The sequence below is a fragment of the Ambystoma mexicanum genome, chromosome 2q, assembly GCF_040938575.1.
Source record: "Ambystoma mexicanum isolate Mex_15411 chromosome 2q, UKY_AmexF1_1, whole genome shotgun sequence".
In the NCBI taxonomy this organism is placed as follows: domain Eukaryota; kingdom Metazoa; phylum Chordata; class Amphibia; order Caudata; family Ambystomatidae; genus Ambystoma; species Ambystoma mexicanum.
The window spans coordinates 868225888-868250165 of NC_090924.1; the positions used below are offsets into that span (position 1 = coordinate 868225888).

At 46.8% G+C, this 24278-nt stretch overlaps 1 protein-coding gene across 1 annotated transcript in view; it reads left to right on the top strand.

The window, feature by feature from the left end:
* ODAD2 (outer dynein arm docking complex subunit 2) overlaps window positions 1-24278 on the top strand; it is a 1183909-nt gene that overhangs the window by 312931 nt on the left and 846700 nt on the right. Inside the window, exon 6 of the mRNA XM_069648108.1 lies at window positions 67-203. Within this exon, the coding sequence (XP_069504209.1) occupies window positions 67-203 (137 nt within the window). The remainder of the gene's footprint in view (window positions 1-66; window positions 204-24278) is intronic.

Consider the following 24278-nt stretch of genomic DNA (forward strand, 5'->3'; position numbering starts at 1 on the left):
CAATTCTTTAAAACTTGTTGAAACAGTTGAAAAAAATAATACAATAAATAATTTTGTTTGTTACAGAATATGAATTTTCAAATGGATGCCGTGCTCCACCTTGGAGACAAGTTCATGGTGAAATTTGTTATTTGATTGTCAAGCCACACGACACTGATGTTTTATACATCACTTGTAGTACAGCCGGAGTATTTGTAAATGGAGTAAGTATTTGATGTAATTAGTTTGTGTTTGACTACTTGACAGAATATTTTTACATAAAAAAAAATATAATTTGATAAATGTGCAATTAGAATGATGGTTTGCAAAATGTATTTTTCTTGTGGGGTGCTTAGATAGTACTTATATCAATGCTTTCACAATTTAAGCATCTACAGGATTACCTAAATTTATATTTAAATTACACTTCTACAATAAGTAACATTGTGGTTGCTACGCTTTGGTCGTACGTTAAGATTATACATCCATTTGATGAAATCCGTATTCCTTTAGCACGGAATCTGATTTTTAAGCACTTCACAAATATGTTCTGGGATCACATTATTTAAACCTTATGTTTTGATTTAAAAAAGACATAGGGCCTCATTACAAGATGGGCGGAATGGGATTAACGGCGCTGGTAATGGTGCCGGCGCCGTTAATCCCATTCCGTCCTATTACGAGGTTCCCTCGCGGGACCCGCTCTGGATGTCCGGTTTTACCAGACGTCCAGAGCGGGTCCCGCGAGGGGACCAAGGAGCTAACAACGGGTCCGTTATTAACAGGCCCGTTGTTAGCTCCCTCCCCATTCCCATCGAGCCCTATGGGGGCTCGAATGGGAATGGGGAAGGACTGGGTCCGGGTTCCCTGAAGGAGGAAATACCGGACCCTCCAAAGTCGGAATGGCCCGGTATTTTCCCATTCAGGGAACCCGGATCCGGGCACGATTTTGGAGGCAGCCAAAGTCGTAATGAGGCCTATAGTTTGATAGGTGCTGACTACAATGGGTGTTGTCAGTGTTTTTATAAGGGTCTTTTGTTCATGTTTTACTGTATACCATTTTACGATGATGGCTGTTTTCTTCTCCTGTCTAGTTATCTTTGGTGGAGATATGGAATTGTGAGTTTAAGGTATTATGTGCTGTTTTTGGAATTAGGGCCCGAACAGTAGGTTGAAGGATTCGAAGACCTCGAAGGCATCTTGTGCGCCTCTCTTGGCCTCGACAGGATCCTCCTTCTCCGACCCATTCGTTGGTGTCAAAGTCAAATCTATCGACGCTGAGCAGGGTCGAAGCCCTCGAGGCCATTTGCAAGTCTGTCAAAGGTTTTTAAACCTCTGTGAAAAAGAGAGGTTTTTAAGTCCATGGCTGCTATTTATGAGCATGAGGTGGAGGAAGAAAGCCCTATTTATAGTTTTTTGTAGGAAATACAGCACTCCTGGTGTCCCAGAGGAGCTGATATCCCAGGAATCTAAAATGAGAGACCTTGTGAACACTCTGCAGGATGCCAGTGGTCTAGACATCTCTCCAGAGATTGATTTTGGCACGCCTGAAGGTTCAGGTCATGCTGATGCATTTTATAGGTCAGTAATGGCAAAGGTTATTGAATAGCTTGGATGGGGTAGATCATCTGTTGAATATGAACAGGATGACTTTAAATATATTTTGGACAGTGCACCTCCTAAGGACCCAGTCCTTCCCTTCCATATGGCAGTGAAAAGAGTTCTAGAGAACTGGAAAAATCCAGGTACCATCCCTCTGGTTCACTAGAATTTCACTAAAAAATACACACCCTCATCAGTGTATCCAGAGTTTCTTTCGAAACATCCAAGTCCACAAAGCCTTGTTGTGCAAGCAGCTACTTCTGCATCTAAGGGAGCAGCTTCTCCCACAGTCCCTGCAGACAGAGAGAATAAAAGGCTCGATGCCATGGCAAAGAAAGTTTTCTCAGCAGAGAGTATGGCACTGAAAGCAACAAATGCAACTTGTGCTATAGCGAAGTTCACCTACACTTTGTGGGAGGTGATAGCCATGGCATCTGAACACATCCCAGAGGGTGAAGAAAGTTATGGTTTTATGACCATTATTCAGGACGGTAAAGATGCTATGTGCCAATCATTGCAGTCAGGGCTAGACACTGCAGATTGTATTAGCTGTTTTATGGCTGCTGGTACAGTGCTTAGATGATTTGCCTGGCTTTGTAAATCAGTGTTTACTTCTGACTTGCAATCCAGATTATTGGATATGCTGTTTGAAGGGTCCTACTTGTTTGCATCTAAAGCAGACAAAGTCTTGAAAAGTTGCAGTCGTCTAAGGCAGCAGTGAAATCATTGAGTCAGGCCATTAGGCAGCCCCAACAAGGTTGAACAGCTCCATCTTCTGCTCAGGGATGGAGAAATCGTTCATTTCGTTGCTATTCCTCAGTTAGCAGAGGAAGAGGTCCATTTTATCAGAGGGGACAGAGAAGGCAAGCTCGAGGTGGTCGAGGACGAACTGGCAGAGGAGATGCAGCAGTATCCGTTTCCTTACCTTCTGCACCAACCGGTGCCACAAAACCACGTTGAAAACCTGAAACATTCGACAGTGGTGGGAGGCAGATTATCCCAGAATCTGAAAGAATGGCAAAGTATTACAACAGATGCTTGGGCACTACAAACTGTCGCCCATTGTTACTGCATCCCTTTTCTAAAGAGACCACCAGACTGTCCCCCTCGAAACCAGGCCTTGAAATTACCAGATCTGCTCCTTCTTCAGGAAATTCAGAAACTGTTGGAGAAGGGTGCAGTCGAACAGGTACCTGAAGTGGAAAGAAATCATGGCTGGTACTCTCCTTATTTTCTGATCTCAAAAAAGAACAGGGGGTTGCGACGCATCATAGACTTGAGAAGGACAAGGAAGGACATATTTGGTTACTCTCTCGCAAATCCTCCAGGCCCTTCAGCTCCAGGACTGGATGGTGTCATTGGATCTTCAGGATGCTTATTTTCATTTGCCAATTCATCAGTGCCTCAAATATTCCGGCCTTCAATTATCTGAGGTTGCTCTGTCTCATGGCATCTTGTATTATTCTGGTGCCCGAGGCCCGTCTGAGAATGAGGTCTCTTCAGTGGGCCCTCAGGACTCAGTGGTCAGAATTCTCTGGCAGGAGGACGGATCTGGTATGTATCCCGAACAGGGTCACGCAGGATCTCTTGTGACGGTGCATTAAGGAGAATGTGTTGAAGGGTGAACCCTTTTGGCAAGCATGGGTGGAGATTACGGTGGTGACAGACGCCTCCCTATCAGGTTTGGGAGATCACACCAACGGTTTAAAAATCAGCGGACACTGGTCTACGTCGGAGTCCAAACTGCATATCAACCTTTTGGAGCTGATGGCAATTAGACTAGCGCTGATGGCCTTCCTGTGCTCTGTACGAGGAAAGAGTGTCCTGATAATGACAGACAACACAGTGGCCATGCATTACATCAAAAAGAGAGGGCGTTCTGGGGTCACTGCCTCTGTGCGGAGAGGCAATGCAGCTCTGGGCTTGGGCACTGCAAGAAGGAATCTGTCAGCAGTACATCTGGCCGGAGAAGAAAACACATAGTGGCAAATGCTTCTAGCAGGCAGAGCACAGTCTCCCACAAGTGGAAGTTAGCTCAGGAAGTACTTCAAGAGATCTTCACCCTTTGGGGAACCCCACATGTGCGAATAGTTTTGCTCCAGGGAATTTCCCCTGAGAGGAGCTCTAGGGGACGTGTTTGTAGTGGACTGGGAATTTACACTTCTGTACGCATTTCCACTAATCCCCATCATTCCTCATTTCTCAGGAGGCTATGAAAATTTCAGAAATCCATGATTCTGATTGCCCCGGACTGGACCAGGAGGACGTGGTATCTTGGAAATGTCCATCTGCCCTCTAATTCCTCTTCTACAAAAAGAGGACCATCTCTCTCAACAAGGGGGGTCTCATTTTTCATCCAGAGATCAGGACGCTCAAAATCCATGCATGGTTTCTGAGAGGTTGAGGTACAAAGATTGGGACCTTCCGGAAGATGTCATGGAGGTGTTGCTTTTGGCCAGAAGGCCAGCAACAAAATCTTTATCCCGCTACCGTTGGAACAAATTTTGCAGCTGGGGTAGAGATAAAGGAATTGATCCATTTACTTGTGACACACCATCAGTGTTGTCTTTTCTACTACATTTAACCCATCAGGGGCTACAGGTTGCTACAGCCAAAGGCTATCTGGCTACGCTGTCCATTTTCAAGCGCTCTCCGGAAACAAGGTTCCTACTTCAATGTTCCTATAGTCATCCAATTTCTGAAAGCGTTGACCAACATCTTCCCACCAGTTCCTTTTATTTTTCCGGTCTGGGATCTCAACCTAGTTTTAGGCTTCCTGGTGGGTTCTCCATTACATTACATTCTTGTCCACTTAGGATGTTGTCTTTATTTAATTATGCTCACAGAGTGAGCGAGCTTCAGGCCTTGCCTTCTAAACCACCATTCACGGTCTTTCATAAGGACAAGGTAGGCTTGAGGGTTTTTCCCGCTTTTCTGCCAAAAATAGTGTCAGAATTTTATTTGACACAAAAGATTGTCTTACCAGCTTTCTACCCTCCTCCTTATCCATCTGCAGAGGAGGAGAAATGACGCAGACCTCATCCTAGAAGACCCTTGAGTAGACGACCAACTATTTTTTTGCCTATGCGGGCCACAGAATGGGACAAGCTTTTACTAAACAAACTCTGTCTCAGTGGATCATACTATGTATATCGGAATGTTACAACCTGGCCGGAAAAAAAAGGTTCCCAAAGGTCCAAGGGCCCACTCGACCAGAGGTGTAGCCACTTCTTCAGCCCTCCAGAGAGGGGTACTGTTACAAGACATCTGCAATGCTGCCACCTGGTCTTCTGTGCATACATTTGCAAAATATTACTGTTTATATTCCCTTTCGGGACGGGAACCCAGATTTGGAAAGGCTGTGTTACACAGCATAAACCAAAATTAAATCAAAATAAAACTCTTCTTTCCCACCTCCTGTGACTGATATGGCAGAATATAAAAGATGAGGAATAGGAGGGAGGATACAATCCATTCGAAGAAAGAATTACTTAATCCTGCTAATGTCCATTTGACTGGATGTTCTTCCCACGTTTTCCTCATCGCCCCTCCCAACCTGCCGCTCTATCAAGGAGTTTCCGTGGTTTACACCTTCTCCAGCATTGGATCTTTCATGGATTCACATGCTTAGAATATTCCCCGTCGTCAGACTGGGACCCCTCGGTACACATATATAGCCTTTTCCTATAGGAAAACTTTCGACACTTTTGTGTCCTATCTACGTCCTTTTAGGACCCGCCTACGCATGCTCCGTAGGCCGTCCCAGTATAAGAGGCCCGCCCCCGCGGTTCCCCTTCAGATTTCAACCGTCTCCAAAGTAGTGGGATCTCCTCGCGTTGTCTTACTATTTTGTACAAGGTTGCGTTACTGGAATTTGAGTACAGAAAATGTCCTCCGTGTCAGGAAAAGCGCTGTTCCGCCCATGCGCGACGTGCGGCTTGAAAAATGTTTATGAGGGGGACGGACATATGGATTGTATATATTGCCTCCACCCTCATCATTCGGCGGATAACTGCGACATATGCAAAGGGTTTTCTCAAAAAACCCTCAAGGACCGCAGTCGACGACTGGTGGCATGGCTGAATGAGGGAGCGGGGGCATACCCCCCTTCAGAGGTAGGCTCCACACAATCGGCGAAAACATCACGCCGTGCTACCTCGTCGGAACCACCGGCGAAGAAATCTCGACCAACGGAAAAAGAGTCGTCTGGAAGCCACTCAACTAGAGACTCCTCGTCAAAGAAATCATCTTCATCAAAGGAAAGGAAATCCTCCTCTGGCGATCATCATAGATCGACCACGAGTCGAGAGTCGAGTAAAAGCAAGCCAAGTGTGGAAAAGGCGGGACCGCCAAAACCACCGGCTAAGTCACCGTCGTCGACGGCGGCCCAGTCATCGGCCTCCACCCTGCCACTTACGCAGGTGGCATCCACCGCCCCACCGACGACGACGTCGACGATGGCCTCGTCGACGGGGGTTCTACAGGAGGCCTGGAGGCCTGAAGTTTTTGATCCGACCCCCCCGGATACTTTCCTACAAGAACAGGCTGTGTTGCTGTCCTCGGAGGACGAGAATGAGAGAATAGCTGGCCCAGCAGACCTAGGGCTACGAGTGGCTGAAAAGTCGTCGACGAGGGGATCCGTTATACCGGTATCTGCCCCTCTTCTCAATCCTCAATCTGTTTTGTCATTGGAAATTCTGTCCACGCTTCAATCGTTGTTACAGTCGTTGGACCAGAGACTACCTCAGGCAAACCTGCCGCAGTCACCCGTCGACGAGCCGGGCCCGTCCCGTCAACCGACGCACCTACGCACGCCAATCTCAGCACTGGCACAAGAGGAAGGTGAGCTGCCAGACTCGGAGTCTGACAGGGGAGCCATGTCGGATATCTCATCATCCCCCTCCAGGGATCCGACCTGGGAGTCAGAGGTGGAGTTGGAAACCCCTAGAAGCCCAGCTCACCCGTCCCCTCCGGACGACATTGCGTCATTCCATTCTATGATGGAGAAGGCATGCAAAGAATTTGGTTTGTCCCAGGAAGAACAGAAAAAGGACTGTTTTTTGTTCGACCACATGGGTAAGAGAAGGAGGTCTGTGTTCTCGATACCAATACTAGATCATGTATGGAAGGAGGGGTTGCAGACAATGCGTCACCCGTTTTCAGAGCCAGCAGTGAAAGGACGCCTGGAAAAAAAGTTTAAGGCTCCAGAGTCTACCCCCAAGTGTTTATCCTCCCAACCAACGCCAGACTCGGTGGTGTCGGCGGCAGCAGCGAGGAAGGCGAAGGCCCAGCACAAGTGCACGACTCCTCCGGAGAACGAAGCGAGACGCCAAGATGCCTTTGGCAAAAAAGTGCTATCCGTGGGGGCGACCACAGTAAAGGCCGCAAACTCTCTGGCAATTGTTGCCAGATACGAAAGGGAGATGTGGCACAGGCTAGCTCCGTTGCTTGATCATCTTCCGGAGGAGCATAGGAAGGCAGCAATGTTACTCGTCCGAGAAGGTGAGGAAGCCTCAAATCACGCAATAAACATTGCGGTGGACCTCGCTGAGTCAGGCTTCAAGCAAGTCAATAATGGGGTCGTATTACGTCGACAGTCATGGCTTAAGTGTACCTACTTCAGGCCAGAAGTACAATACAAAGTTTTAGATATGCCCTTTGAGGGAGACCTTCTTTTCGGTGAGAAGGTGGACGAAGCCCTAAAGGGAATGAAAGAGGACTCGGACACGGCACGTTCATTGGGTGCCCTCCAGAGTGGCAGAAACTACAAGTCTTTTCGTCCCTTTAGAGGGGCTTCAGGTAATTCAAGATTCTCTGCATCTGGAGACAGATCCTTTGGCAGATCAGCTTACCCCTCCCAGGGATACAGACGTGCCTCCCAAACGGCAAACCGTCGCCGGAACTTCCAGACTTCCAGAAAAATACCATCATATTCGTCGTCGTCGAGAGACAAGCAAAATAAAGATCAGCAGTGACATACAACACACCGTTCTGGGGGGAAGAGTTTCAGCATATGTCGACGAATGGGAACGAATAACGACGGATCAATGGGTGCTGGATACTATAAGAAACGGACACTCTCTACAATTCAAACACAGCCCTCCGCAAATTCCACCTGCGTTCACCGCTCATTCCCATCTGAAGATACTGCAACAAGAGGTAACACTCATGTTAGCAAAGGGCGTGATAGAATTAGTTCCAACATCACAGAGAGGTCAATGAGTCTACTCAAGATATTTCGTCGTAAAAAAGCCGAACGGCAAATGGCGTCCCATTTTAGACTTACGCGATCTCAACAAATCTTTGAAGAGCCTAAAATTCAAGATGCTCACTCTGCAGGAAGTGATCCGCGCAGTTCAAGAGGGGGATTTTCTAGCGTCCCTGGATTTACAGGACGAGTATTTCCATATTCCAATGTGTCGGAAACACAGGAAATTCCTAAGATTTGTAATGGGGCGGACTCGCTACCAATTCACGGTTCTTCCTTTTGGGCTCAAGACCTCCCCCAGAACGTTCACGAAATGCCTGGCTCCAGTAGCGGCCTGGCTAAGGAAGCAAGGCCACCACGTATACCCATACCTCGACGACTGGCTGGTAAGGGGATCCTCCCCAGCGTCGACCAACATAAGTTTACAAGCCACCATGCAGCTTCTACAACAGCTGGGATTCGCCATAAACTTCGAAAAATCCTCTCTGCAGCCATCGAGATCGCTGGTATTCCTGGGGGCACAGTTCGAGACCCAGTTAAGGCTAGTGAAACCTTCTCTCAACAGAACCTCAAGACTCAATCAACAAGCATGCCGACTACGGCGAAACGCCAAGATCTCAGTGAGAAAATACGTACTGGTCCTAGGGGCCATGGCATCCTGCATCCATCTGGTGGAAAACTGTCGCCTATTCATGAGGCCAGTCCAGGAATTCCTCACGGACCGATGGACGCAGGCTCAAGGATCGTGGTCAGACAAGATAACCATCGACGACGACAAGCTGCTTCGGACCCTTCAGTGGTGGCAGAGTTTCCACAATCTGAACAACGGCATACCCCTACAGGAGCCAGAGTTTCAGCGAACCATAGTCACGGATGCGTCCCTAACCGGATGGGGAGCTCACATGGGTGCTCTCCAAACGCAGGGTTGCTGGTCTCCAACGGAGTCACTCCTACACATAAACGTGTTAGAACTCAGAGCAGTACGATGGGCCTTGAAGGCATTCCTACCACACATCAAGGGCTCGCGAGTACGAATACTGACCGACAATACAACGGCAATGTTTTATCTGAGGAAACAAGGAGGGACGTGATCAAGAACTCTTTCCATAGAAGCCCAGAAAACATGGCATTGGGCATTAAAGCACGAAATTTCCATCGTTGCTCATCACCTTCCAGGAGTGAGGAACTCCCAAGCAGACTCCCTCAGCAGAAGCATGGCCCAAATACACGAGTGGGAAATGGACACAGTTCACCTGATGAAAGTGTTCCAAAAATGGGGTCACCCCCCTCTGGACGCCTTCGTGACCAAAGACAACAAGAAATGCGAGCAATTCGCAAGCAGATGGCCTCAAGAGGGTTCCATGGGGGAGGCATTCTCCTTCCCATGGACGGACATGTTCCTTTATGCTTTTCCCCGTTACCCCTCATACGGAGGACAATTCAGTGGATACGCAGATACAATTGCCGGGTAATCCTAGTGGCACCACACTGGCCGAGGCAACCGTGGTTCTCCGACCTGCTTCACCTGTCGCTGGAACATCCCATAGCGTTTCCGAGAGTCCCGAACCTACTATCCCGGGACAAAGGCACGGTGTGGTATCACGACCCGGACAGTCTCAACCTTACAGCCTGGCTCCTGACTTTTCGGAGTTCGGTGCTTTAAACGTTGCGGAGGATTGCCAAAAAATTCTGCAGGCGGCCCGAGCCCCTTCTACAAATAAATCTTACTCCTATAAGTGGCGGAGGTTCTGTGAATGGTGTCGAGGACAACAAGGCCTACAACTGTTGTTGGTGACGCCGGAACAAGTTCTACCTTACCTGCTCCTCTTGGCGGAGAGGGGGTTATCCTTCACATCGATAAAGGTGTACCTGGCGGCCATCTCAAGGTTCACGAGGAAGAGGCAGTCATCTCCTCTATTTAGCGACAGACTTGTGAAACACTTCATGAGGGGTTTATTTCGAACTTTTCCCCCGGTAAAACGTTTCCCCCCAACTTGGAGTCTCAACACAGTGTTGGCAGGCTTAATGAAACCGCCTTTTGAGCCTATGGCCACGTCCGACATAAAATTCATATCGTGGAAGTTGGCATTCTTGATTGCTATCACATCAGCTAGGAGAATCTCGGAACTGCAAGCGCTGGTCGTAGACCCGCCATACCTAAGATTCCTTAAGGACAAAGTGGTCCTGGCAACTAATCCTACGTTCGTCCCAAAAGTTCCGACAGTGTATCACAAACACTAGTCCATTGTTCTCCCTACTTTCTTCGCGACACCATCATCGACAGCAGAAAAAGCTCTTCATACCCTGGACGTTAAGAGGGCTCTGAAATTTTACCTACATCGTACACAGGAACTCAGGTCTACTCGACAACTGTTCATCGCATATGGTCCGTCGACGAGAGGAAAAGCAATCTCTAAACAGGGATTGGCTCGATGGGTCTCATCGACGATTGCGTTTTGTCACTCCAAGGCCGGAAGGCCACTGCAAGGACATCCTAGAGCCCATTCTACAAGATCAATGTCCTCCTCAGCAGCTTTATGGGCAGGAATTCCGCTGACGGACATATGCCAGGCTGCGGCATGGTCAGTGCCCCACACGTTTACCCGCCACTACTGCCTTGCCAGGCAGCATGTGGACGAGGTGCAGATGGGAAGAGCTGTCCTGCGCCATCTGTTTCAGTAAGGTAAGCTCCACGCTGTGGAGAATCTGTTTCTACCTTTTTGATGACAGTATACTTTATGTGGGTAAGGTTATATGAGTTAACTTATTCCTACTGTACATATGCATTGTGTAGTATGGTGAGGGTATATTACATTACATTCTCACCGCCGTCTCAAGTGTTACTGCTATACAATCTATTCTAAGCATGTGAATCCATGAAAGATCCAATGCTGGAGAAGGGAATAGTTTCTTACCTGTAACTCCATTTCGAAGGGATTGTGTCCTCCGACGTATTCCTCATCTTAGATATCTCCTTCCAGCTCTGCTGGCCTCGGAAAAAATTTTCTCTAGAGGGCGCTGCGCGTCGACGTCCTTCGAGTCGATGTCCCTCGACAGCCGCCGTATCGACGTTCGACGTCATCCTGCCTATAAAGGCCGCGCGCAGCGTCCGTTGTTCAGTTCCGTTTTTCCGCGCTTACTCGGTGCCTCGGAATACCGTTGCTCAGTTCTTAGTCAGATTAATCCTATTTACCTCGAGTTATTCGATCCGTACTCGATGGCTTCCTAGTCGGAACCGACAACTCCTCGATCCGGCTTCAAAAAATGTCGAGATTGTGGGAAAAAGATGTCGTTGACCGATCCTCACAGAATTTGTCTGTGGTGCTTGGGAGCTGAACACCATTGTTCGGAATGCGAGGACTGTATGTCCATGACAGCTAAGGCCCTGAAGGAGCGTAGGGGGAAGCTGGAGAAAGGTAAGACTTTTAAAGCTTCTTCTTCGTCAACCAAGTCGAGACATTCGTCTCCTCGTCACCATTCGCGCTCCAGGTCTCGGAGTGGGTCTCATCACTCCTCGAGATCGAAGCACTCGAAGAGGAGACGTCGAAGATCCCCTTCTCCGTCTTCCTCTTCCTCTGTTTCGCCAAAAAGAATCCCTTGCACCACGAAACATAGTTCCCGGGCTGAATGGGAGGAATTCCGAACGAATATGATGAGCGTCTTCGAGAAAGCGGCCTCGACCCCCTCGAAGACTGCCGAGAGCGATGCTCTGGTCGAAAGACCCGAAGATCAAAAACGCCGCGAGTCGCAGTACCCGGCGAAAGAAACCTCTCGAGCGCGTTTCGAACCCTCGAGCAGGACTATGACCTCCAAACCTTCCTCGAAGGTTCCGTCGACGCCGTCGACGAGGGTCCCGTCGAGGTCGATGTCTTCGGCGCCGTTGTCGAGGGGACCTTCGACACACGGGTCTGTCGACTCGACGCCGGCCTCGACACCGGCGTCGACGCCAAGAAAAGTCACAGTTACCACACATCCAGTGACTATCCCCAGGCCCTCGACGTCGATGGCTTCGATATTGTCGAGTAGAATTCCAATTCTGTCAAGGTCCTCGAGGCCTCCACCTCTGTTTTCGATGCCATGCTCGAAGCCTTCGACGTCGGCATCGACGCTTTCGAGGCCAATAATGACAAGTTCGGCACCCTCTGCCTTGGAAATGGGATTTACTCCCTTATGAGTTCAGAACAATTGAGAACTATATCCTCAATTTTAGAAGAGGGTGAATTGTCTGAACAAGACACATTTGAGTTACAGGGACCTGTAACCCCAGTTAGAGAGGAATTTTCCTCTGAAGAGCGCAGATTAAAGGATCTTCATGATTCTTTACATGAGGCAAGTGGGTTAGACACTTCCCGTGAGGTGGAGTTTGCTAAGCCAGACCCGGGGGAGCATGCTGAAACCCCCTACAGAGCCTTAATGGCCAGGATTACAGAGTTCATGGGGTGGTCTGCACCTTCACAATCTTTCCAACAAGATGACCTCACGGATATTCTTGACAAAGGCCCACAAGAGGATCCTGTGGTGCCCTTTCATAAAGCTCTTCAGAGAAAGATCATGACAAACTGGGAAACCCCAGATGTAATACCAGCAGTAAATAAAAAACTGTCTACAAAGTACAGGGTATCTTCCACAGACCCAGAGTTTTTGTCTAAACACCCATCCCCAGAAAGTCTGGTGGTACAAGCAGCATCCTCTACCGATGTCAAGACGGCTTATCCTACAGTCCCACAGGACAGGGACGATAAAAAATATGATGCTATGGCAAAGAAAGTCTTTTCAGCATGTAGCATGGCGTTAAAGTCTGTTAATGCTACTTGCACCCTTGCTAGGTTCAGCCATACACTTTGGGAGTGTGCTTCTACAGGGGCTGACTGCATCCCGGAGGGAGAAGAAAGGAATGCGTTCCTGAATATTATACAGGACGGTAAAGACGCTATGTGCAAATCCCTCCAGACGGGCATTGATTCGGCTGACAGTATCAGCAGAGCAATGGCGGCAAGTACATCAACCAGGAGATTCGCTTGGTTGAGAAAGTCGGGTTTTGCCCCAGATGTGCAAGCCAGGCTCTTGAACATGCCATTCGATGGCTCTTCTTTGTTCGGGAAAAAGGCGGATGACAGTTTAGAGAAACTGCAAACTTCAAAAGCTGCAGCAAAATCCCTAGGAGCTGCAATCCGTCAGACTCCTTTTCGTCCCACAGGAACCTCTGCGAGGGGCAAGTCCTTTCGCTTCTACTCCGCATTCGGAAGAGGTAGAGGACGACCGGCTCAAAGGGGTCAAAGAAGAACTACCCGAGGTGGACGGGGTAGATATTCTAAAGCCGCAGCAACAGCAGGTGCCTCTTTACCATCGGCATCTGCATCAGCCGCCCCAAAACCACTCTGAGGACTCCCCTCACAGGACAACTGTAGGAGGCAGGTTGACTCAACATCTGACGGTATGGCAAGCTATCACGTCAGATGCTTGGGCATTGGAAACAGTCGCCCAAGGTTACTGCCTGCCTTTCCTACGTATACCTCAGAGTCATCCACCGGTGATCAGCTCTCACAAAGCTCCAGATCCGCTTCTCTTGCAGGAAATTTTGGACCTGCTAGAGAAAGGTGCCATAGAACCGGTACCTGTAGCGGAGAGGAACAAGGGCTGGTACTCCCCTTACTTTCTCATTCCGAAGAAAGACGGAGGACTGAGACCCATCTTGGACTTGCGAGAATTGAACAAATTCCTCAGAAAAGACAAATTCAAGATGGTCACTCTTTCTCAGATCCTCCAGGCCCTTCAGTTCCAGGACTGGTTGGTATCTCTGGACCTTCAGGACGCTTATTTCCATGTGCCTATCCATCTCAAACACAGGAAATACCTGAGGTTCGCAATTGGCAACTCTCACTATCAATTTCGAGTGCTGCCATTTGGGCTGACCTCCGCCCCGAGGGTCTTCACCAAGTTAATGTCGGTAGTGGCGGCAAGTCTAAGGAGGGAAGGGATTCACGTCTACCCCTACCTGGACGATTGGCTGATCAGGGCTGTTTCTCCGGAGCAAGCTCAGATCCAGCTAAATCACGTGTGCCACTTCCTTCACAGACTGGGCTTCTCCCTCAATTTAAAGAAGTCACAAATGATACCATCGCAGAGACTCCAGTTCATAGGAGCGATCCTGGATACTTCCCTGGGAAAAGCCTCGCCACCAGAGGTGAGGGCTCAAGATATTCTACAGATGGTTACCAAGTTCCAGCATGCCCAACGTCTCCCAGCCTTCGACTTTTTGAGGTTGCTAGGCCTCATGGCATCCTGCATTTTCCTTGTGCCAGAGGCTCGCCTGAGAATGAGATCTCTCCAGTGGGCACTGAGGACTCAGTGGTCACAATTCTCAGGGAGAATGACAGATCTTCTTCAGGTTCCCGGCAGGGTGGCTCGAGACCTTCAGTGGTGGGCCTGTCAGGAGAACATTCTGAAAGGAGAACAGTTTTGGCAACCCTGGCCGGAGATAACAGTAGTCACGGATGCCTCACTCACGGGGTGGGGAGCCCACGCCAACGACTTGACCATCAGCGGTCGTTGGTCTCCATCGGAGTCCAGACTACACATCAACCTGTTAGAGCTGAGAGCCATCAGACTTGCGCTGAAGGCTTTCCTGCCAGCTGTACAAGGGAAGAACGTCCTGATAATGACGGACAACACGGTGGCCATGCATTACCCCAACAAAAGAGGAGGCGTAGGATCACTACCCCTGTGCAGAGAGGCGATGCAGCTCTGGTTTTGGGCAATCCAAGAAGGAATCTCTCTATCGGCAGTTCACCTAGCCGGAGAGAAGAACTTGACAGCGGACGCTCTGAGCAGGCAGAACACAGTCTCCCACGAGTGGGAGCTAGCTCAGGAAGTCCTTCAAGAGATCTTCGCCCTTTGGGGAACCCCTCAGGTAGATCTGTTCGCCACCAGCCTAAACAGGAAATGCGACCTGTTCTGCTCAAGGGAAGACGCGTTCATAGTGGACTGGGAGTTTCCGCTTCTGTTTCCGCTTCTGTACGCGTTCCCACCGGTCCCTGTCATTCCTCAAATGATCAGGAGGTTGAGAAGATTCCGGCGAACCATGATCCTAATTGCCCCGGATTGGGCCAGGAGAACGTGGTACCCGGACCTTCTAGACTTGTCCATCTGCCCTCCAATTCGACTTCCACTCAGAGAGAACCTACTCTCACAGAAGGGAGGTCAGGTTCTCCATCCAGACATCAAAACCCTCAACCTTCACGCTTGGCTTCTGAACGGCTGAGGTACAAGGATTGGGACCTCCCTGATGATGTTATGGAGGTGTTGCTTTCGGCAAGGAGGCCAGCAACAAAGTCTTTATACCGCTGCCGTTGGAACAGATTTTGCAGCTGGTGTAGAGAACAGAATATCGACCCATTTTCATGTGGTACACCAATGGTTTTGTCCTTCCTACTATATTTGGCAAATTCAGGCCTTCAAGTTGGCACCATTAAGGGCTATCTCGCAGCGCTATCCATCTTTAAGCATACTGCGGAAGAACCATCCTATTTCAAATTACTCTTGGTAATGCAGTTTCTAAAGGGGTTAACCAATGTTTATCCCCCAAGACCATTCCAAGTTCCCCTATGGGATTTAAACTTAGTACTAACTTTCCTGATGGGTACACCTTTCGAACCTCTCCATTCTTGTTCGTTAAGATTCCTTACCCTTAAAACTGTTTTATTAATAGCACTTACATCTGCTAGAAGGGTGAGCGAATTACAAGCTCTTTCTTGTAAACCCCCTCATACAATCTTTCACAAAGACAAAGTTGTCCTGCAAGTGAAGCCTAATTTCCTCCCAAAGGTGGTTTCTGAATACTGAATTCTGAATACCCTACCATCTTTCTATCCTCCTCCTCACCCGGGGAAAGAGGAAGAGAGGTTACACAGACTAAGACCCTAGGAGGGCTTTAAGTTTTTACATTAGTAGACTAGCCAGGATAAGACAGGCAGACCAGCTGTTTGTAGGTTACACAGGTCACAAGCTGGGGTTACCAATAACTAAGCAGACCATTTCCAGATTGATCATTCTAGCCATTCTGGAATGTTATAAACTGGCAGGGAAAGAGCCCCCTCAAAACCTTAGGGCTCATTCGACCAGAGGTATTGCAGCTTCATCGGCCCTCAAAAGAGGCGTGCCGGTTAAAGACATATGTGCGGCCGCTACATGGTCCTCTGTCCATACCTTTACACGTTTTTACAATCTGGATTCCTCCTCCAGTCAAGAGACTAGGTTTGGAAGGGCTGTACTGCATTCTATTCATCAATAGAAGACAGCGTGAAGTCAGTACTCCCTCCTCCGAATATAGAATACTGCTATGGGAGCCTATCTAAGATGAGGAATACGTCGGAGGACACAATCCCTTCGAAGAACAAGTTACTTCTTACCTTGTAACGTTCTTTCGACGGGATGTTCCTCCGACGTATTCCTCATCGACCCTCCCATCCATCCCCGCAGTTCTACTTCCCTTGTTGTTGCAGCTTACGCTCCTTCAGGGTGATTAGTCTAGTCCAGACAGTAATACTGTGGGCTACAAAACGGAACTGAGCAACGGACGCTGCGCGCGGCCTTTATAGGCAGGATGACGTCGAACGTCGATACGGCGGCTGTCGAGGGACATCGACTCGAAGGACGTCGACGCGCAGCGCCCTCTAGAGAAAAAATTTTCCGAGGCCAGCAGAGCTGGAAGGAGATATCTAAGATGAGGAATACGTCGGAGGAACATCCCGTCGAAAGAACGTTACAAGGTAAGAAGTAACTTGTTCTTCTCCAGCATTGGTATCTTTCATGGATTCACATGCGCCCACCAAACCTCCCCGGAATGCAATGAATTTGATTGATAAGTTTAACCCTTCCTACTTTGGAGGGGCCGAAATCTGAAGGGGAACCGCGGGGGCGGGCCTCTTATACTGGGACGGCCTACGGAGCATGCGTAGGCGGGTCCTAAAAGGACGTAGATAGGACACAAAAGTGTTGAAAGTTTTCCTATAGTAAAAGGCTATATATGTGTACCGAGGGGTCCCAGTCTGACGACGGGGAATATTCTAAGCATGTGAATCCATGAAAGATATCAATGCTGGAGAAATGGAGTTACAGGTAAGAAACTATTCCCTTCCTCTCCATTAACACTCAAGTATTCTCTCTTTGAGACTGCTGTTCTGGTGAAAGGAAAAACATGAACTGAGGCCACAGGCATGGTCATGCCATATATACCAGCGTCAACATCATACTCAAGGAGGACGGAGGCACTCGACGGACTCGAAGTTGACGACGACGCACAGCCTCCTCTGCTGAGAAATGTTTTTGAGCTGTAAACAGGATATTGGAGTATATCAAAGCTGAGGAATACGTGGGAGGAACATCCAGTCAAAAGAACATTACCAGGGGTAAGTAATTTGTTCTTCTTTCAATGTTTCAAAGACACCTTGGTTACACACTTGATGGACTCTACACCCTCCAGTTGCTTTACAAGAACTAGTTACTGTAAGTCTTCTGGCCCTCCTTTAACGGATCTAGCGGCGGGAACAGATACTGGCTTAGAAAGATAGACTGGACACTGCTATTGAATATACAGATTCAAGTGGAAAAGGGAAACAAATATTTAATCCAACAAAATTGTGCAATATGGTCCTGGCACAAATCACAAAAGCTTTGGATTTCATGCTTTAAGAGAAGGCAGTTTCTTTTGAACTTATTTACTGACTATGGCTAAACCATAGAAACCATAATTCTTTTTTTTTAATTGTAACTTTAGTTTATTGCAAACATTTTATTACATTTCCGTTTAACAACAAATCAACGTATTTCCCACTCAAGTATAAACGCCTGTCCTTCCCACCTTTAAAAATAAAAGAATAAAAAATTACAATCATTGCATCAATCAAAATACAGTCAACTGCCACTTTATGGCTTCCACTTAATAAAACCTAACCAGTCTTTTAAGGTGGCCTTCTCAGGCCCTGCTCCGTTGAATGCCCCCTTCTCTCTTTCCACTTTCATCTGTTTTCCCACTATTACTACTTAATTAGTGCTCTGTTTAATCATAAAGTTCCTCTTCCTGATTGAAAACTGCATCCATGAAATCAATTGTCGCACATGTGCACATATAATTCTCCCCCCTGCAGAATTTGCTGCCACCATTCATTCATCTCTAGACTTGTTGGAACATATTTTCCCAAGTAATGACTTCTTACTGTGTCCAATGTTTGACAACCTGTTATCAGATGTCGTACTGATTCCACTTCAACTTTGCAGAATCGACAGCGGTTGTCCTTGACTTTCTTGGAATGTCTCATACACTGCATTTCTTTTGTTGGATATAAATTCAGTCTAAGGGGTAGGAAGTGATCACGGTGATATGGACTCAGGAACCTCACCAAGTATTTCATGGTGCTTTTTACTGCGCAGGATTCGCACATTAGATTCAGTGAGGAGATGTTTTCTGACATTTTGTTAATAGTCTCTATCCAATCTCTGTAGATTATCTTCCGTTTAGCAGCCCAAGGATTCTCTCTTTCTATTGGCACGTCTAAGTGGTCAAGTTGTTCTAGGCATTTCTTATACTATTTATTTAAGAATCCAGTATAAGCTCCAGTTGGTGATGGACCTTATATGTAATATGGTTTATTTGATGATGGCATTATTGCTTTCCGCATTAGTGACACTGTTTTCCATAAAACCATTGATTGCAAAGATTGTAGCCCCATTTCGTATCAGATTGCTACAATCAGATTGCTTTGGAAGGCGCAAAACTTTCCTCCAAAAGTATCCCTCCAAGATGTTCCATATAGACCAACTTATGTTTAATCCTGTTTCACTTCCAAAGGGTATTGTTGTGGTTACCTTCTGTGTGTAAAACATGATTAGAGGTTTCATAGTGAATTTACTGTATTTAGCATGGATTATCATGCCCTGGGAAACTAACATTTTACTCTTGAATTCCTGCAGCCATTCCCATTGCCATTCTCTAACTGATTTATTAAATAAGATTCCCAAATACTGAGTGGACTCTGTGATTTCAATTTGCTCATTGGCTGCTCTCCATTGAAACTTCCGTTCCTGTTTTCCTGGCTTGCAGCAGAACAACATCATTTTTGATTTACTTGTATTTATTTCAAGATCATTCCTCTTGAAATAATCTTGAAGATGATTTATTTGTCATAGTAGACCCACTTGGGTTATATCTAATAGCCCCAGATCATCAGCGTATATTACCCATGATACTGGAGATCCATTTACTCTTGGTGGAAATATGTTAATGTTTTTAACTGCAAACTAATAATCTCGGTGCACTACTGTGTACATTAATTCATGATTCCTAATATGGTTTTCATGAGAGATTCAAACTAATTCAGATGCCCCAGGTTAAACTCTTGCTACTCATAAATAAGAGCTGGAAACCTTGATTGGAGTGACCAGGTTTTTACCTCAGTGGCTTCTGAGGTTATATGATTGTCACCTTTTTAAATACCTCAGGTAAGTCGGCTAGAAATGATGATTAGCTAGGGGACATCCTTGTTTCACTCCTTTGCAAATTCTTATCTCATCAGTAAGCTCACCTTCAGCATTTAGTCGAATTCGTATTGTGTCAGAATGAAGAGCCATGATTGCTTGCAACACATCATCTGGACACTGCCACGACTTATTCCACAAAATCGATCTATAGACACTATCAAATGCTTGACGAAGATCGAAAAATGCTAAGAACAAAGTTTGATTTGCTTTTAGTGTTTTGAGCTTTACGAGATTCAACTAAAGGAGATTTAAGTCTGTACCTACTCCTTTGGTGAATCCAGTATGTCTTACGTCTGTGATCCCTTCTTCATCTGCCCATTTTGATATTTTTTTTTTAGAAATGAAGCAAATAACTTTCCAATGACATCTAGCAGGGCAAACAGCGATTTCCATGAAGATGGAATGTTCGTTGCCTTCCAGATGTGATGAAACAAGACTTTGATAAAAGCCGCCCAGGTTTCCTTATTTCGCTTTAGCATGATGTTGGTTACGCCATTGGGATCTGCCGCTCATGAATTCTTCAATTTTTTTGTGGCTTCCTCAATCTTTTTTAATGTGGAAGTCCCATGGAACTTCAATGTCTTACCAAATTTTGGCCTGGGACAAGGTCGACCTTGAAACTGTCTGAAACTGTCTTGAATGTTAGTTACACTTTGTGGCTGTATAAATATACTTTCTTTTCCTCTGATATTTTCAACTGCGATAATCCTTTCAATCAATCCATTGGTATCATTAACCTTTCCAATTTGCTCGAACTTTTTACTATTTCCTTTATATGAGATGCACTCGCACTCAAGCTCCACTTTTTTTGGGGCCATTTTTTCAAAATTCTGTCTCATCCATTTTGTGCAGTCTATCAGTGCCTCTATTAAGTCCGTTTTCTCTGACAACTCGTTTCTTACCAGGTCACTTAATCTGTCATGGCATTTTGCAGAATTTTCAGCTTCTACATCCAATCTCTTTTGTACTTTTTCGGTTAAGGCCTCTAGATATATGAGTTTGGAGTGAACCATCGCAAGTAAGGTGTCATGATCTTTTAGGCTTTCGTTCAATGACTCGTATAATTTTATGAAAGGAGACATTGAAATTGTCAGTGAAGCCATCACGTTATTATGTATCTGTATGGCAGCTGCTACTGATAGCTGTACATTGGTATTTTCTGCAGAATAAGCCTGTCGATGTCCACTCGATGGACATGATGAGTCTGCGCATGATGATTCTGGTGTATGGGGCTGTGGTTGACTATTGACTCTTAAACTCTCCTGTTCTAGCGCTGTTTTGCAGTTTGACGACTCTCCCACCACATTTAGAAGCCTCCGTTGACCGCTGTGTGGTGTGCTTATCATTTCCTCTGTTACATTATTCCCGCCCTCTCCAGGCTTCCTATTCACTTGTGTGACCTATCAGTGAGAAGCAGTGTTGTTTCCAACCTGATCTTCTCTCTTGCTGTTGAGCGTTTATAGCTTTCACTTAGTTGATCTCTCAGGATTACAAAGTCAGAATGCTTTTGCGTGATTGGACACGCCTCTCTCACCACCACATCATTGTAATTAACTACAGGAGATTCCTTTAGTACCTCTCTTTCATTCTCCTGATAGTAGTTTCTTGTGTAGAGTGCCTCTTTCGCTTTGCACTACTTTACGTACTAGTAATCCTTCTTGGCTTTTTATTTGCCCCTCAAACTCCTTTCTCTTGTTCAATTCATCCACAGTTCCATTTAAATTTTCAAGCGGCGCTTGAGCGCGTAGATCAATTGCCTGACACTCCATTCCCGTGCTGCTGCTCTCAAGCAACTTTTCATTTGCCTCTACATTTAGGTGCGCTTGACGTAGGGCAGGGGTTGGTAACCACGCTTGATATTTCTGCTCTGACTCTGGCTGATTTAGCCCTAGCCTTGCAGCTAAGTGAACTGATATGTGGCAGAATACTGGTTTAGGATGGGTCAAGCAATCAGTGTTTTGCAGCATCATGTTGTCTGCTTTATCCACGGCCTACTGCCCCCCCCCAACATCCACGGCCTACTGCCCCCCCCCCCAACCCCCATATTCTTCATTTGCCGACTTTCATCTTGCGATGGTTCGGCTTCAAGTAATTCCGCATCTGTAATGTCTGCTCTAGAGTTATTCACGCTATGCTACCTCTCGCTCGCGGTAGCAGACACTGTGAGCCATTCGTATTGAAAGCTCCACTTGTGTTCATGTCATGCGAGGACAAGGTAGCAGGAATCTTGTGGCATGTTTCATTTACAAGTGCTTTGGGCAATGCGGCGCCAATCACCTCACTTTTGTTTGCGATGGTAACAATTGCCGTAAGCTCTGCTTGGTCTACTTCTTCCACTCTAGACCGAAGCACTTGCCGTGTTCGTGGCCCCACCAGTTCAGCTCCCGCTGCAACTACAGCCACCTGTGATCGACTTCATGCGTTCGATTATGAGACGAAGTCAATAAGACCAAACGTTATGCATGGGGTGCCCGGGTCTGACTGGGTGCGACTGGATTTTCAGTGCCGGACTCAACGCCTTAATTGCGCATTGGTACTTCTTTGTGGAACAATGACTACTTTGGGAGGGGGGGCACTACTCTGTTTTGCTTGTTTCTAAAACTTTGGGTGTCATATGTAAGACTGAGCTATTTGTAACTTTTGTGACCACAGTCTTGTAATACCACAAATCTGTGTACCCGTGTTACTCAGAAAGATGACTTAACAGGTTTAGATAAATCTCTTTCAGTAAAAATGCTTTGGTGAATATTTTATCACTGAAATTTAGCAACGCTGCCCACCGCCACCTATTTTCTCAGCAGACATAACATGGCTGCCAAACCAGAGCCATCTCTCTTTTCCTGCACTGTGCCAGATTGTGCGCTTCTAGTCCATGGTGTAACTACCAGTTGATCTTATGTCCTGTCTGGCAGGCGTCACCCCCTACTTTCAACCAAGGTCAGTGTTCACTTCTGGTGCTGCAATTATGCCACCCTCTTTGTACGCACTCTCACTGTGCAGCGGCCGCAGTAAGGCCACCAAGTTGGCGCGTCAGCACAGCTGCCTGCATCGCCACTGATCGCAGTCCCTTTGTAGTTGAGCCTTTTACTGGTCTACGACCATGTCTTCAGAGATTGCAGGCTATTGGGCAGATCATTCCTTATGATATCCTTGTCCCATATATTCAGGCCAAGGTGGAGCACTAGGCAGGGGTGTCAAGACCAAAACTGATTTGTATTTGGCTGGCTCCTTTCTGTAATGGTTTAAGATGGACTAAAACGAAGGTTCCCAGATCAATGCCGATTACGATTATTCAGAACTTTTTACACTGCACTTTTCCACTCTGCCATGCAAAAGTTGAAAATGATGTGGTTGGGACCTGCCTGTGCAAAAGTGTAAACCTAACATGCCCCCTCCGTGTAATTTATGAGAAACTCGAAAATAACCTCCTTGGTAGTTTTCTTTATTCAACTGTTAAGTTCCCTGTATTATTTCCATTCTATTTTCTAGTTTGTGTGCCATTTTCTCTTTCCTCAAAATATCCTAAAGTGCATAGGGTCTCATTACGAGTTTGGTGGTATCTGGGTTATGTTATCTTATGTTATTGTGCATTTCTATAACGCCTTATATACCATTGGTATAATCTGATGGCGCTTGTGGGTTGAACGCACTTGGGGACCGTAGTCCAGATCAGTGGAGAGAGTAGGGTAGTCTATAGTGCTTGGGTGCACTCTGTATGTGTGCAGCCAGTGCGGTTGGCACGTTGGTTGCTGCATTCTAACATGAGGTGCGGTGCAGTGGTTGTGAGAGATCAGTGGAATGTGAGCAGCAAGGTAGTTGGACTCCGAGTCTGCATTCTGGTGGCCATGGTCCCGTGTAAGAGATTTATGTGTGCAGCAAGGCTGATTTTTTTCGTGAGGTATAGCTCCGTTCTATCAGGCTGTTGAGGTGCTCATGGAGTAGTGTAGGTATATGTGCAGCTAAGACGAAATTGAGCGAGAGGTATAGCTGCAATCTATTGTTTGTTGGTGTAAAGTGGAGCGTGAGCATATTGATATGAGTGATGAGTGGCTGTGCTTACTGGTAGGAGTCCTCTGATTACTTTCGGAGCGCAATGTGCATGCCGTGTCTTTCCTGGTCATTTGTGGTAGAGTATCTCAGAGTCAGATTCTCTGGATGGCCCGGGTATGTTATCTTGGCTCAGTTGGCAGGTGCTCGAATCTGAGGCTGTGTTTTAAGAATCATAGGCCGATTTTCTGGGTCTCTGGTCATGATTTTTGGTGGGGGCTGGATAACTCATTGGCATGGTGGTGGTTATATAAATATATTGCGACACCAGGTCTCATCGAGGCAGGAATGCTGGAGAAAAGAATGCACTCAGGCAGTACCGCATAGTTGGTATACAGCCTCAGACAAAGTCATTCATAGCCTTATTGCTCGCCTGACCTGAATTTGCCCCAGATACCACCAAACTGAATTACTGTTACCGCCACTTGGTCCGGGGTATTACCGCTGGATTACAAGTGGCATTGGCAGTGTATGTCCCCATAGGACTCAATGTGGCTTTATGGGCAGTTTTGCAGAATTAATGCAGCCGTAATTCATGATGCTGGAGGTAAATCCTCCACTCCAGGGCCATACTCGTAGTATGGCAGAGCGGGAACATTGCCAGTAATTTCGTTACCGCCAATTATTTCCTGCTCTGCCATACTTGTAATGAGGCCCCATGATCTTTACGTTGGGGAGACATCGTACCTCTGCACGATTGCATTTTAAGAATTGGGTGTTCATTTATGCTATTTTACCTCTTCAAGCCTGTTTTTTTAATTAATGATCTGTTTCGTAAGATTCTATTGATTGACCCCTCATGTTTCTTGTGATTAGAGCGCAAACCTTTGCTTTGTGCATGATTAGCGAACGCTTTTGTAGCCTCACTGCAGAGGTGAGCAACTAATAGAGATGTGAGTAGGGTTGT